The sequence below is a fragment of the Cherax quadricarinatus genome, chromosome 70 (assembly GCF_038502225.1).
Source record: "Cherax quadricarinatus isolate ZL_2023a chromosome 70, ASM3850222v1, whole genome shotgun sequence".
Lineage (NCBI taxonomy): Eukaryota > Metazoa > Arthropoda > Malacostraca > Decapoda > Parastacidae > Cherax > Cherax quadricarinatus.
Window position 1 is genome coordinate 15,148,274 of NC_091361.1, and position 15,083 is coordinate 15,163,356.

The 15,083-nt window shown below is 40.0% G+C and overlaps 1 protein-coding gene across 1 annotated transcript in view; it reads left to right on the top strand.

Annotated features, from left to right (window-relative positions):
* The window catches only part of LOC128695258 (uncharacterized), a 1,855,180-nt gene that overhangs the window by 1,637,527 nt on the left and 202,570 nt on the right, over positions 1-15,083 (top strand). The window contains exons 9-10 of the mRNA XM_070099904.1: positions 1,026-1,225; positions 8,064-8,242. Coding sequence (XP_069956005.1) covers positions 1,026-1,225; positions 8,064-8,242 — 379 coding nt within the window. The remainder of the gene's footprint in view (positions 1-1,025; positions 1,226-8,063; positions 8,243-15,083) is intronic.

Here is a 15,083-nt window from a genome sequence, read left to right on the forward strand (position 1 = left end):
ATTGGGGTGCAGTAAATGTATATGTATCTCTGAAAGAGAGATATGCAGAGGAGTGGAAGAAATTTTGGGGAGTACAGCTGGTATTTGGAAGCTTTAACCAGGTGAAAAAAATAATTGTGATGGGAAATCTTGGTGCTAAAGTGGCAGAAACTGTTGTATATGCATCGCAGGTGCATTTGGAAAGCCAGTAGTAAGTAATATTATGATTTCTAACTGAATTGTGTATAGAAAGTAGTTTTGATAAAAGGTAATATGCATTTTATGGAAAAAGAGGATAAATATGTATACGTACATGCTAAGTTATATGGGGTACAGTAGTGACAACAGTTAACTAGGATATATATTAGTATATAAATAAGTGATGGGTAGACTTCGGGATATGTTCATGTTTAGAGATACGACAGATATATAAGATCATTATTTAGTGGCAACTACAGCGATAGCATGAGGTAGATGGGATATAAGGAAAATACCACCATTGGGAAAGAGAGAAATGAAGGTTATTAAATTAAAGGGGACGGTAGGGAGGCTTTAAATATACGCAACTATGGGGAGAAAGGTCGGCCAGAGAAATTATGCATAATCAGCAAGGAGTGGTAGATTTAAGAATGCAGTGACAAAGTGGGCACAAGTTTGTGGGTATAGGAAAGAGGGCACGGGAAGGAAAAAGAGCGATTGGTGAAATGATGAGGCAGATGATGAGGTAAATGGTACATGCAATCGTAGTCTATTTTACTGACGGATGTGACCTTAGTATATTCTTGTATTATACCGGTTTTGTCCTGGTGGCTATTTTGAATGGCATTTTTTTCAGTTGAATTGTTAGCAGTGGAAACCATAACCAGTGGTTAGCAGTGGCAATCATATTCTTAATGAGAAATCTGTCGAAGGTTTGCTCGTGATATTGCAATCGTTACATTCGACATGTACACAGAAAACTGTCAAACAACGATAATTACTATGCACCTTTGGATCTGTAGCACTTTTAGATACTCAGATCTCCCTGTTTTCTCTTTTTTTGGCAGGAACTCTTGACGTACTACACCTGCAAGACAAGGACTACAAACCTAGCAAATTTGGGTGGAGAGAGTCGAGCACGCGTCCTGGGTCATGGCGAGCAGTGAGGAATCGTCCTCTACTGGTCCAAACCAGGGACATCTACCCTGAAGGGTTCCCGAAGGAGTTCTCACTTCTCATCACAGTTAGACCAGACCTCGGTAACATGGTGAGTGAGGCAGGGAAGGGGCCAGAGGACGGTAGCCTCGACACAGTACAAGCTGTTGCTTGTACTGTGTCGAAACTGAGGGTGCTAGATTATTCATGGCCAAGCTGAGGGTGCTAGAACATTATATATGGTGAAGCTGAGGGTGCTAGAACATTATATATGGTGAAGCTGAGGGTGCTAGAACATTATATATGGTGAAGCTGAGGGTGCTAGAACATTATATATGGTGAAGCTGAGGGTGCTAGAACATTATACATGACGAAGCTGAGGGTGCTAGAACATTATACATGGTGAAGCTGAGGGTGCTAGAACATTATACATGGTGAAGCTGAGGGTGCTAGAACATTATACATGGTGAAGCTGAGGGTGCTAGAACATTATACATGGTGAAGCTGAGGGTGCTAGAATATTATACATGGTGAAGCTGAGGGTGCTAGAACATTATACATGGTGAAGCTGAGGGTGCTAGAACATTATACATGGTGAAGCTGAGGGTGCTAGAATATTATACATGACGAAGCTGAGGGTGCTAGAACATTATACATGGTGAAGCTGAGGGTGCTAGAACATTAAACATGACGAAGCTGAGGGTGCTAGAACATTATACATGACGAAGCTGAGGGTGCTAGAACATTATACATGGTGAAGCTGAGGGTGCTAGAACATTATACATGGTGAAGCTGAGGGTGCTAGAACATTATACATGGTGAAGCTGAGGGAACTAGAACATTAAACATGACGAAGCTGAGGGTGCTAGAACATTATACATGGTGAAGCTGAGGGTGCTAGAACATTATACATGACGAAGCTGAGGGTGCTAGAACATTAAACATGACGAAGCTGAGGGTGCTAGAACATTATACATGGTGAAGCTGAGGGTGCTAGAACATTATACATGACGAAGCTGAGGGTGCTAGAACATTATACATGGTGAAGCTGAGGGTGCTAGAACATTATACATGGTGAAGCTGAGGGTGCTAGAATATTATACATGGTGAAGCTGAGGGTGCTAGAACATTATACATGACGAAGCTGAGGGTGCTAGAACATTATACATGACGAAGCTGAGGGTGCTAGAACATTATACATGGTGAAGCTGAGGGTGCTAGAATATTATACATGGTGAAGCTGAGGGTGCTAGAACATTATACATGGTGAAGCTGAGGGTGCTAGAACATTATAAATGGTGAAGCTGAGGGTGCTAGAACATTATACATGGTGAAGCTGAGGGTGCTAGAACATTATACATGACGAAGCTGAGGGTGCTAGAACATTATACATGGTGAAGCTGAGGGTGCTAGAACATTATAAATGGTGAAGCTGAGGGTGCTAGAACATTATACATGGTGAAGCTGAGGGTGCTAGAACATTATACATTGTGAAGCTGAGGGTGCTAGAATATTATACATGGTGAAGCTGAGGGTGCTAGAACATTATACATGACGAAGCTGAGGGTGCTAGAACATTATACACGGTGAAGCTGAGGGTGCTAGAACATTATACATGACGAAGCTGAGGGTGCTAGAACATTATACATGGTGAAGCTGAGGGTGCTAGAACATTATACATGACGAAGCTGAGGGTGCTAGAACATTATACATGGTGAAGCTGAGGGTGCTAGAACATTATACATGACGAAGCTGAGGGTGCTAGAACATTATACATGGTGAAGCTGAGGGTGCTAGAACATTATACATGACGAAGCTGAGGGTGCTAGAACATTATACATGACGAAGCTGAGGGTGCTAGAACATTATACATGGTGAAGCTGAGGGTGCTAGAACATTATACATGACGAAGCTGAGGGTGCTAGAACATTATACATGGTGAAGCTGAGGGTGCTAGAACATTATACATGACGAAGCTGAGGGTGCTAGAACATTATACATGACGAAGCTGAGGGTGCTAGAACATTATACATGGTGAAGCTGAGGGTGCTAGAACATTATACATGACGAAGCTGAGGGTGCTAGAACATTATACATGGTGAAGCTGAGGGTGCTAGAACATTATACATGACGAAGCTGAGGGTGCTAGAACATTATACATGACGAAGCTGAGGGTGCTAGAACATTATACATGACGAAGCTGAGGGTGCTAGAACATTATACATGGTGAAGCTGAGGGTGCTAGAACATTATACATGACGAAGCTGAGGGTGCTAGAACATTATACATGGTGAAGCTGAGGGTGCTAGAACATTATACATGGTGAAGCTGAGGGTGCTAGAACATTATACATGGTGAAGCTGAGGGTGCTAGAACATTATACATGGTGAAGCTGAGGGTGCTAGAACATTATACATGGTGAAGCTGAGGGTGCTAGAACATTATACATGGTGAAGCTGAGGGTGCTAGAACATTATACATGACGAAGCTGAGGGTGCTAGAACATTATACATGGTGAAGCTGAGGGTGCTAGAACATTATACATGACGAAGCTGAGGGTGCTAGAACATTATACATGGTGAAGCTGAGGGTGCTAGAACATTAAACATGACGAAGCTGAGGGTGCTAGAACATTATACATGGTGAAGCTGAGGGTGCTAGAACATTATACATGGTGAAGCTGAGGGTGCTAGAACATTATACATGACGAAGCTGAGGGTGCTAGAACATTATACATGGTGAAGCTGAGGGTGCTAGAACATTATACATGACGAAGCTGAGGGTGCTAGAACATTATACATGGTGAAGCTGAGGGTGCTAGAACATTAAACATGACGAAGCTGAGGGTGCTAGAACATTATACATGACGAAGCTGACGGTGCTAGAACATTATACATGACGAAGCTGAGGGTGCTAGAACATTATACATGACGAAGCTGAGGGTGCTAGAACATTATACATGACGAAGCTGAGGGTGCTAGAACATTATACATGACGAAGCTGAGGGTGCTAGAACATTATACATGGTGAAGCTGAGGGTGCTAGAACATTATAAATGGTGAAGCTGAGGGTGCTAGAACATTATACATGGTGAAGCTGAGGGTGCTAGAACATTATACATGGTGAAGCTGAGGGTGCTAGAACATTATACATGACGAAGCTGAGGGTGCTAGAACATTATACATGACGAAGCTGAGGGTGCTAGAACATTATACATGGTGAAGCTGAGGGTGCTAGAACATTATACATGGTGAAGCTGAGGGTGCTAGAACATTATACATGACGAAGCTGAGGGTGCTAGAACATTATACATGGTGAAGCTGAGGGTGCTAGAACATTATACATGGTGAAGCTGAGGGTGCTAGAACATTATACATGACGAAGCTGAGGGTGCTAGAACATTATACATGGTGAAGCTGAGGGTGCTAGAACATTAAACATGACGAAGCTGAGGGTGCTAGAACATTATACATGGTGAAGCTGAGGGTGCTAGAACATTATACATGGTGAAGCTGAGGGTGCTAGAACATTATAAATGGTGAAGCTGAGGGTGCTAGAACATTATACATGGTGAAGCTGAGGGTGCTAGAACATTAAACATGACGAAGCTGAGGGTGCTAGAACATTATAAATGGTGAAGCTGAGGGTGCTAGAACATTATACATGGTGAAGCTGAGGGTGCTAGAACATTATACATGGTGAAGCTGAGGGTGCTAGAACATTATACATGGTGAAGCTGAGGGTGCTAGAACATTATAAATGGTGAAGCTGAGGGTGCTAGAACATTAAACATGACGAAGCTGAGGGTGCTAGAACATTATACATGACGAAGCTGAGGGTGCTAGAACATTATACATGACGAAGCTGAGGGTGCTAGAACATTATACATGGTGAAGCTGAGGGTGCTAGAACATTATACATGGTGAAGCTGAGGGTGCTAGAACATTATACATGGTGAAGCTGAGGGTGCTAGAACATTATACATGGTGAAGCTGAGGGTGCTAGAACATTATACATGGTGAAGCTGAGGGTGCTAGAACATTATACATGGTGAAGCTGAGGGTGCTAGAACATTATACATGGTGAAGCTGAGGGTGCTAGAACATTATACATGGTGAAGCTGAGGGTGCTAGAACATTATACATGGTGAAGCTGAGGGTGCTAGAACATTATACATGGTGAAGCTGAGGGTGCTAGAACATTATACATGACGAAGCTGAGGGTGCTAGAACATTATACATGACGAAGCTGAGGGTGCTAGAACATTATACATGGTGAAGCTGAGGGTGCTAGAACATTATACATGACGAAGCTGAGGGTGCTAGAACATTATACATGGTGAATCTGAGGGTGCTAGAACATTATACATGGTGAATCTGAGGGTGCTAGAACATTATACATGGTGAAGCTGAGGGTGCTAGAACATTATACATGACGAAGCTGAGGGTGCTAGAACATTATACATGGTGAATCTGAGGGTGCTAGAACATTATACATGGTGAATCTGAGGGTGCTAGAACATTATACATGGTGAAGCTGAGGGTGCTAGAACATTATACATGGTGAAGCTGAGGGTTTCTTAATTTTACGAATAAAATTCTGATTGTGCTCTGGTAAATATTTGCTTAGTCGTGTCTTGGACGTATATTTGCCTTTGTTCATAAGGATTTTCGCAATGAAATGTCTTAGTATTCGCATGATTGTCGTCTGAACTTTACTGGAAGCGAGAGTAGCGCATCTGCATAACGATTAGCGGAAGGAGTATCGAACCTCCAACACTTCTTTCAGTGAATACCTCACACGATAACATAAAAACAAATTTGCATTTTCCTAATCTGGTGACGTAAATACGTTCTAAATTATTTTCATTCTACAGTTAAGGTTTTTCTTGATCAAATCTTGGGAATTTATTTACCTCATCCGCCACAATTTAGGTATAAACTCACCAAAGAAATTCAAGTCACACTTTCTGTCGCTCAGTATAATGGCATTTTGCTACTTCGTGCAGTGATTTAATTATTATATCCTTACAGCCACGTTATAGTAGCCTGGTGCAGCATGGAGCTGGACGGACTCCCCAGTTCATGACCACTTATTTGTACCACAGTCCCCAGTGCACGGACACTCAATTGTACCGGAGTCCCCATCGCAATGAACACTCAATTGTAGCGGAGTCCCCATCGCAATTAGCATTCAATTGTACCGGAGCCCCTTACTAGTGATATTAACAATGCAAGGAATTCGCAATAGCAGGCGAAATATACACAAACACTGATCTCTGGCTGAAGGAGACTCGAACCTACGAACCTTAGAACAAGGTACGCAGTGCTTTACCAATCTACCCACACTAGACCAATACCTTGGAGTCCAGCTTGCGCTAGACTTTGATCCAAGGCAGCCAGCTTTCAGGGAGAAGGCTTACAGCTTTTCATCTCATCCCCTGCGTGCATCACCCTTACTAGAGATATTAACAAAATCTAGCGCAAGCTGGACTCCAAGGTATTGGTCCAGTGTGGGTAGATTGGTAAAGCACTGCGTACCTTGTTCCAAGGTTCGTAGGTTCGAGTCTCCTTCAGCCAGAGATCAGTGTTTGTGTATATTTCGCCTGCTCTTGCGAATTCCTTGCATTTTTAATATCTCTAGTAAGGCTGATGCATGCAAGGGATGAGATGAAAAGCTGTAAGCCTTCTCCCTGAAAACTGGCTGCCTTGGATCAAAGTCTAGCGCAAGCTGGACTCCAAGGTATTGGTCCAGTGTGGGTAGATTGGTAAAGCATTGCGTACCTTGTTCCAAGGTTCGTAGGTTCGAGTCTCCTTCAGCCAGAGATCAGTGTTTGTGTATATTTCGCCTGCTCTTGCGAATTCCTTTTGGGCCACCCTGCCTCGGTGGGATACGGCCGGTGTGTTGAAAGAAGAAAGAAAGATGTATATGTCGTGCCGAATAGGCAGAAAACTGCGATCTTGGCTTAAATAGCAACGCTCATCTTGCCATATAGGACAAGTGAAAATTTGTGTATGCAATAATTTCGCCAAAATCATTCTGAACCTAACGAAAAAAAATATATTTCATTGTGTTTATTTAGTATTAAATTATTGTAAGCATATTTAAAATATATTTAGTTGGATTAGGCTAAAATAAATTGGGCTTTTTATAATAAGGTTAGGTAAGTTTTCTAAGATTCTATTGGTACAAAATTATAAATTTTTACATTAACATTAATGAAAAAAATATATCTTTAAACGTATAAGAGAAAATTTTAGAAAGGACTTAATTTTAAATGAGTTCTTGCTAATTGACCAGTTTTACCTATTAGACACGACATATATATATAATGTAATTGAGAATCTGCGGCTGGCCGAGGATCGAACCCGTGTTATTTTAGCCCCGCATCATGGGGAAGCAAGTCAAAATCTCGATTCTCTAATCACTGGACAATACAAACCCTTAAACATAATGTACCTAGTGGAACTAGGCATGTTTCATAATTTTTCATGATGTTTCATAATGTTTCATTATACCGTAGTTCTAGCTTCCTGTTCATCATTCCCCTGTTCTCTTCCCTTTGCACCATTCTAGTGTTCTCTTAACCTGTTCCTCATAACCCTCTTAATTCCTGGTAATCATATTCTTGTTCTCTCATTGCAAACTGTTCACCACACATACTAATGTTATTCCCCTATAGGGTATGCTGTTCACCACACCCATGTTCTTGTCCACAGGTCATATTCACCAGGGCATGTTGTTTACCTGACAAAAGTTCTCCCCAGCAGAGAATGTTCTTCGAAACACCCATGTTCTCCATCTCACAGCAAGCTGTTCAACATAACTATATTTTCCCTCACAGGTTATGCTGTTCACCACACTCCTGTTCTCCACCACAAGCTATACTGTTCATCACATCATGTTCTGCCCCTGAGGTCAGGTTCACATCAGCCGTGTTTCCCCTACAGGGTATGCTGTTCATAATGCACCGGGCCTATGGGGGCGAGGTGTACCTTGGACTGGGCCTGGGAACGGGATTGGAGTTGCTCCACACTGGGCCCACCAGGGAAGACGATGTGCTACCTATCAATGTTGCTCCCATCAATGTTAACCTCACTGACGGTCATTGGCACCAGCTGGCGATCAGGTGCGTGATTACCTGAGTGTCAGTAGCAGCGTGTGTGCGTGTGTTTATGTGTACTCGCCTAATTGTGGTTGCGAGGGTTGAGACTAGCTCCTGGCCCCGCTCTTTACTGACCGCTACTGGATCCTCCCTCTCCCTTCTCCACGAGCTTTATCATAATTCGTCTTAATACTATGTATGGTTCCTGCCTCCACTACATCACTTGCCAGACTATTCCACTTTCTAACAACTCTGTGGTTGAAGAAATACTTCCTAACATCCCTTTGACACATCTGTGTGTGTGTGTATGGTACTGCCGTATGACGTAAATAGTATAGTGTCGTGGATGGCTCCTTGAAAGCTTGTCTTTGGTTTTCCAGGCGAAAATGTTGGTAGCAGTTATTTTGGTCAAATGTTTGGTACAATGCTCACCCCGCGTTTGTAGCCTTTGCTCCAGAATCCTGTTCTGCTTTGCCCATTCCCAATCTTCATAACTTTGCACTTGACGAGGGTTGAATTCTAGCAGCCACTTGTGAGACCAGAAGTGCAGTCTGTTCAACTCCACTTGAAGTCTTCCCTTGTCCTCACCTGTTTGTATTCTCTTGTTTCACATCCTCTTCGGTCAGGGATGCCTCTGACTCTGTCCCATCCGTCAAGTTGTGCACACGTACAAGAAATAATACCGTTCCTAATACTGATCCTTGTGGAACCCCTCTCATCACATACATCCATTCCGACTCCTCTTCCCGGTTAGACAGTCAGTCGTTGCTTTCTTCCTGTTAACTATTCCTTTATCCGTTGTCCTGCTTCCTCTTTTATTTTAGCAGCTCCACAATCCCAAATACATATATGCAATATATCCAACCCTATCTCTCTCCCCCTCTCTCCTGTTTTACTTCTGTTACCTTGTCGTAGAACTCCATAATGTTTGTGATACAGGCTTTATCATCCCTGAAGAGGGGCTGGTTGTCATTTATGAACCCACTTCTAAGTGCTCCACCATTCTTCAGATTATCTCCTCCATAACTTTGCATACTAAGCATATCATAACCACTGGCCTGTATTTTTGCGCTACCTCTCTGTCTCATTTCTTAAATACTAGAACTAAATTTTCTGTCTTCCACACCTCTGGCAGTTGCCCTGTGTCAACTGACTTGTTGAAGGTTGTTGCGAGTGGGTGTAAAAGTGTGCGCAGCTGTACTTTGCTACCTGTTTGTGTCTGTGGAAACTTTTTGTTTATCTGGGAAGTCTGCAACAAACTACTTGTGTTTACCTGTTGCGAGATACTTTTTTTTGATTACCCGTGTGTAGTTACTCTTGTGTTGCCGTGTTCATTGTTTAGTGTGTGATATACTTTTGTTATGGATGGGTTGGTGTATGAAGTGAAGGAAGGATAGCACGAGAGAGAGAGAGAGAGAGAGAGAGAGAGAGAGAGAGAGAGAGAGAGAGAGAGAAATAGTGATATAAAGAGATATAGATATGACGACCATATTGTTTATATAGCGTTATATAACAATTAAGCTAATGGAAATCTGAGAGCAAGAGATGTTGGCTAGAGCAGAGGAAAGATAAGGAAAGGAATTATTGCATAAAGTGGAAACACTGAAGGAACAGCTCAACACTTCATATCCAGTACCCAGAGTTAAATACTTCACTTCTAGCATCCCTCACCCATTACCTATACAGGAGGGCCCCGCTTAAACAGCAGATTAGGTTCAAGGCTACTGCTATAAAGAGAAAATCGCTGTAAAGTGAAACATTACCTTTTTTTCATTTTCTAATTAAAATAAAAGCCTGATAACATTTTTACACTACTAAATATTAAGTGAGCACTATAGCTAGGCCTAAAAAATACTTACACGGTACACACATTACTTACCTTAAAATAATTTCGTTCTTAGCATATAAGAGTGATGACTATATTTATTGTAGGAAGTCTAAATGAAGATTGAGTATAATTGAAAAACCGCTGCATTAGCGACACGCTGTAAAGTAGCGTTATGTAATGCTGGACCTGCCTCTACACATCACCTTTGTACCTAGCAACCCAAACCCAGAACCTCGTAAACAGCCTCTAATTTCTAGCATTTAAGACCCAGGATAGCATAAGCAGCACCTCACGCCTAGTATAACTTGGACTGACGTTACCAGACTCTGTTTGGGATATAAATAATGTACACTGGTATACACTTACCAACGTTTAGACTGATGTAGACTGATCGTATTTTAAATGTTGGGTCTCGATGTGGCCTTCCTGCAGACGCCAGACTTCCAGCTGCCCCTCAAGTGAAACCAGCAAAACCTAAGTGTTTTCGATAACTGAGCGATTTCTAACACTGGTATGAGTGATACTGATTTACTTGTGCTGTGAACATCAGCTAAGATGCTTGCTTGTTCATGGATGTAGGGACTACTTGAGCCACTGAGCCTATTCTATAGAATTTTGGGACAGCGTACCGAATTTTCCGGCATTTAAGGCGCACGAGTCTATAAGACACATCCCAATTGGACAGACATATTGTGGAAAAAAAATTAAAAACTCCTTTTCTCCTAATCTTCATTACCCTTCCAACATCGGGAGAGTTATCATTTTTATATTTCGGGGGGGGGGGAAGAATGCCTTAATGCAGGATAATACGGTAATTAATCCTGATTTATCGCGCTCCTTATATTCTACATGGTGATATACGGCCGGTTGCCAGGGGATATTGGGGCTGACTGCCCCAAGTGCCTGGGATTCAAAACTCTGAAGTGGCACTGTTGCCTTACTGAGATCTACAATGGTGAGGCAATGGCAGTACGTTATGCTACCTATGCCTATGTTCTAAGTCTAACTTAACTGTCTAAATAGCTGTCTCAGGCTAGATGCTATCGTATTAATAGTTATTATCTAATTAAGATAACGACGAATTAGGTTAGGGGTGTTACCAAAGTTTACCCTTCATAATAAGTTAATTGCATCGGTGAGAGCTTCAAGAATTTAACGTCCACTATAACATCTCCTTCCTTCCGATGTAACAATTCCTACTCCTAGGATGGAAATAACAATAGTTCTTTCACGTTACCCGATGTGGAAAGGTAGTATGCAGTGCTGGGGAATCGACTGGTTCTAAACATTTCATACCATTTCCCTCGTAATTATATATATATATATATATATATATATATATATATATATATATATATATATATATATATATATATATATATATATATATACTTGCAATAAGATCACAGTAAACAAGTGATATCAGAATATGCAAAACAACCACTGTGGAAGAAAAGTGTTTTTGTGATTTCTAACATTATCCTATAAATATATATATATATATATATATATATATATATATATATATATATATATATATATATATATATATATATATATATATATATATATAGTTCCTTGATAATGTGAGGAGTCAAGAAAGCGCTTGGAATTTCACTATTCTTTCACAGTGGTTATTTAGCCAGTCTCCTGGGAGATTAGCTACATTCTCAACGCCTTAGTCCACTACGCCACCATACTGCAAACGTTAGGTACCCACACAGGACATGCCAACCCTAACAACATAGCTTATTTTAATGCTCGATATTTTGGGTGTTTCTTCATCCACTTGAAGAATCTAAAATTATATTGAAATATTTAAATTCATTCTTCAAGTAATAGCATAGATCATACTGGTTTAATACTAATTAATATAATTAGTATAACCAATTAATATAATTAGTATAACCAATTAATATAATTAGTATAACCAATTAATATAATTAGTATAAGCAAAGAAAAACAGTAAAACCTACTTAAAATTGAATAACAGAATTAAACGTACGTTTTACTAGAGGTGAAACTGAAAGGATGGTTACTGGGGTTTAAAACGTATTGATAATGGTAATCAATATGGCTGCACCAAACTTTTTCGCCACCAGACGAGTAAGATTTCATTTCTAAAATAGAGATTTAGCTAAACTGTGCATATATACACCGAAAGAACTACATCAGTCGGTTTATATTTCCTGTGTAAATAAATCTAAAAATTTCATAACTAAAAATTTTGTATAAAAATTATACAAACAATAGAGCCAGGTAAATTACTCAGTCATATATATGAGATACAATTGTTTATTAATAGTCCAAAAATAACAAATATTTTTAAGAAAATTATTGTGTTCCAGTGAGCAAATATTATTACGTTAACTGTCAAATGAAGAGTATTAATGTTAAGCAAAAATACAATATTTAACAGAAGAAATATAAACTAATATTTCAATTATCATTGATCTCTGGTTGTGGACGATGAATATATAAAAACTTCAACAATCTGTCAAGAGAATTTCTGCATTTATTCAAATTTTAAAAACAAAATAGTTCATGAATTACGGTTCTTAAACTAATGTTCTTTTTTTTAATTTATTTTTTGAATAAGTAGGATAATTAGGACCTGTTCCAGGAAATACATAGTGTTTGAAAATGATTGACCCAATTTCAAAGTAAACCGCTTTGAAATTGGGTCCATCAATTTAAAACACCTTGTACACTTTTATGCACATATTTATTTTTAAGGAAGGCGGGGTAGGGGTCGTCCCCGAGGAGGTTGGTGGGAGGGGGGTTAATTAAGGAGGTTTTCTGGGCGAGGGGCTTGGACTTCCAGCAAGCCTGCGTGAGCGTGTTAGTGAATGGAGACGAATTGTTTTCGCGACCTAACGAGCTGTTGGAGTGTGAGCGCAGGGTAATATTTTGTGAAGGGATTCAGGGAAATCGGTTAGCCGGACTTGAGTCCTCGAAATAGGAAGTACAATGCCTGCACTTTAAAGGAGCGGTTTGGGATATTGGCAGTTTGGAGGATCGTCTAATTTTTTTTCTTTTTTGGGTTTTTCTTTTTGGGTCACCCTGCCTCGGTGGGAAATGGCCGACGAGTTAAAAAATGTATTTATTTTTGAAGCTTTGTATAGGACCACCAATGTATCAAAACGAAGAATTAGGACATCCATAATTACAGATAATATTTGAGAATAAAGGTGTAGGTATTATCTTCCAGCCTTATCAGTCAATTGTTAAGGAGTTGGTTCAGACTAATATGAAGGAAATTTGGGTGTACAGATCAAGTATATAAAGTTCTATTTAGAAAAAGTTATATGTCCATTGTAATAAAGGTTAATATAGGTAACATCTCTACTTATTGTATAAACTGACTTGTGATGTTCAAAACTATTGATCAGAATATATTTTTATTACTGTGTGTATAATACGTCAGGGATAACTGTTAAAAATTAGTTGCCTTACTCGGTTCCATATCAAAGGTAACCCAATTAGAAGTAAAACTTGTCTCTCAATAGAAATAAATGTCAACATGTGCAGAAAAAAGATTAGTGAGCGTTGTTTTGTGTACCAGAACCAATGGAATTGTCTGTAGTTGAAATTTTTAGTGAAATGTGTTGTTACTGTATAATTGTAACGTTAGATTTATTCTGTTGTATCTCAGTACTATGCAGATTTTGTTTCTTTAATTTGGTTACCTGATATTCATATATTATTTAATATTTTAGTTACCGTGATCTAGTAATATTGCTCCAAGTAGAATATTATTGTAACAGTAAGTTGCTATATAATTTCTAGTCAATCAGGTTTAACTCAGTAATTGTAGAATAGCTCTAGTTCCTTAGACCAAGAGTTTTTTTCACAAACATTAAACTACTCATCTTGAAAAAAACCCGCATCTAAAGCATATCTAACAATTCCTAACTCTTTTTAAAGAAATATCCATGAAGGAATTGGGAAAGAAGGTCTTGAATGCAGTGTAGGGCTTTGATTTGAGGAATTGGAGCTACTCTCCCCGTCCTTGGATTAACCCTTATTACCTTCCATACCCTAGGCTCTTTATTAACCATGCTGGTTTATCTCTAACAATAAAAAAAAATATTTCTGATCCAAATGGATGCATGAACGTAAGTCAGTTCTTGGGTTTAATGATCAGTAAGACTTAACCACCTCAGCTGCCTTATTGGAACTGTTAATCATTCCAGTAGTTCTAACTCGTCTAAGTTGTATCATCATGTCTAAATTCCACCATATCTAACTTCCTAGAAATATAAGTTCCATCTCATTTGCTAATACGGTTGAGTTTACAGGCAAAGAGATGTCATTCTGCCTCAGGTCATTTCTGAGCCAAGTCCTGGGATGCGACTCCCAGAAGTCGACTAATACTTATTATGTACTACATACTACTATATACTATTGAAATGTCACGTTGCTCGATCGTTAGCGCACTCAGCTCAAACACTGAGGTCTGGGGATCGATTCCCCGGTACGGCTCGAAAACTAGAACGCGTTTCCATAAGACACCTGCTGTCCCTGTTCACCCATCAGTAAAATGAGTACCTGGCTGTTAGTCGACTGGTGTGGGTCGTATCCTGGGACACAATTGAACTAATTTGCTCGAAATGCTCTGCATAACAAGTGGCTTTCTATATAGTAGTATGTCACTGATGTCAGCTAGGCCTGTATACCTTGTACATGTACTTTTAGAAATAAAGATATTATTATTATTATTATTATTATTATTATTATTACTATGTGAAGAGGGGCAGCAGATGGGAGGAAACATGCCCAATATTTCCATCCGTGCTGGGAATCGAACCAGGAACCCCTCAGTATATGAGCTGAGAACCCTATCAACTGAGCCACGGCTTTTTAAATGTTCCGTAAGATATAAGTCTTTCCACCCTTCCTAGGAGGTTCCTGGTGAGAGGTTCTTGAGCGAGAGAACTGAACTTTTCCTCCCATTTCTTCGAGCTAAGCTGTCACACATTCTAAAGGCTCTGACTCCTGCGGGTTAAGCGCTTCTCCGTAAATATAATAATAATA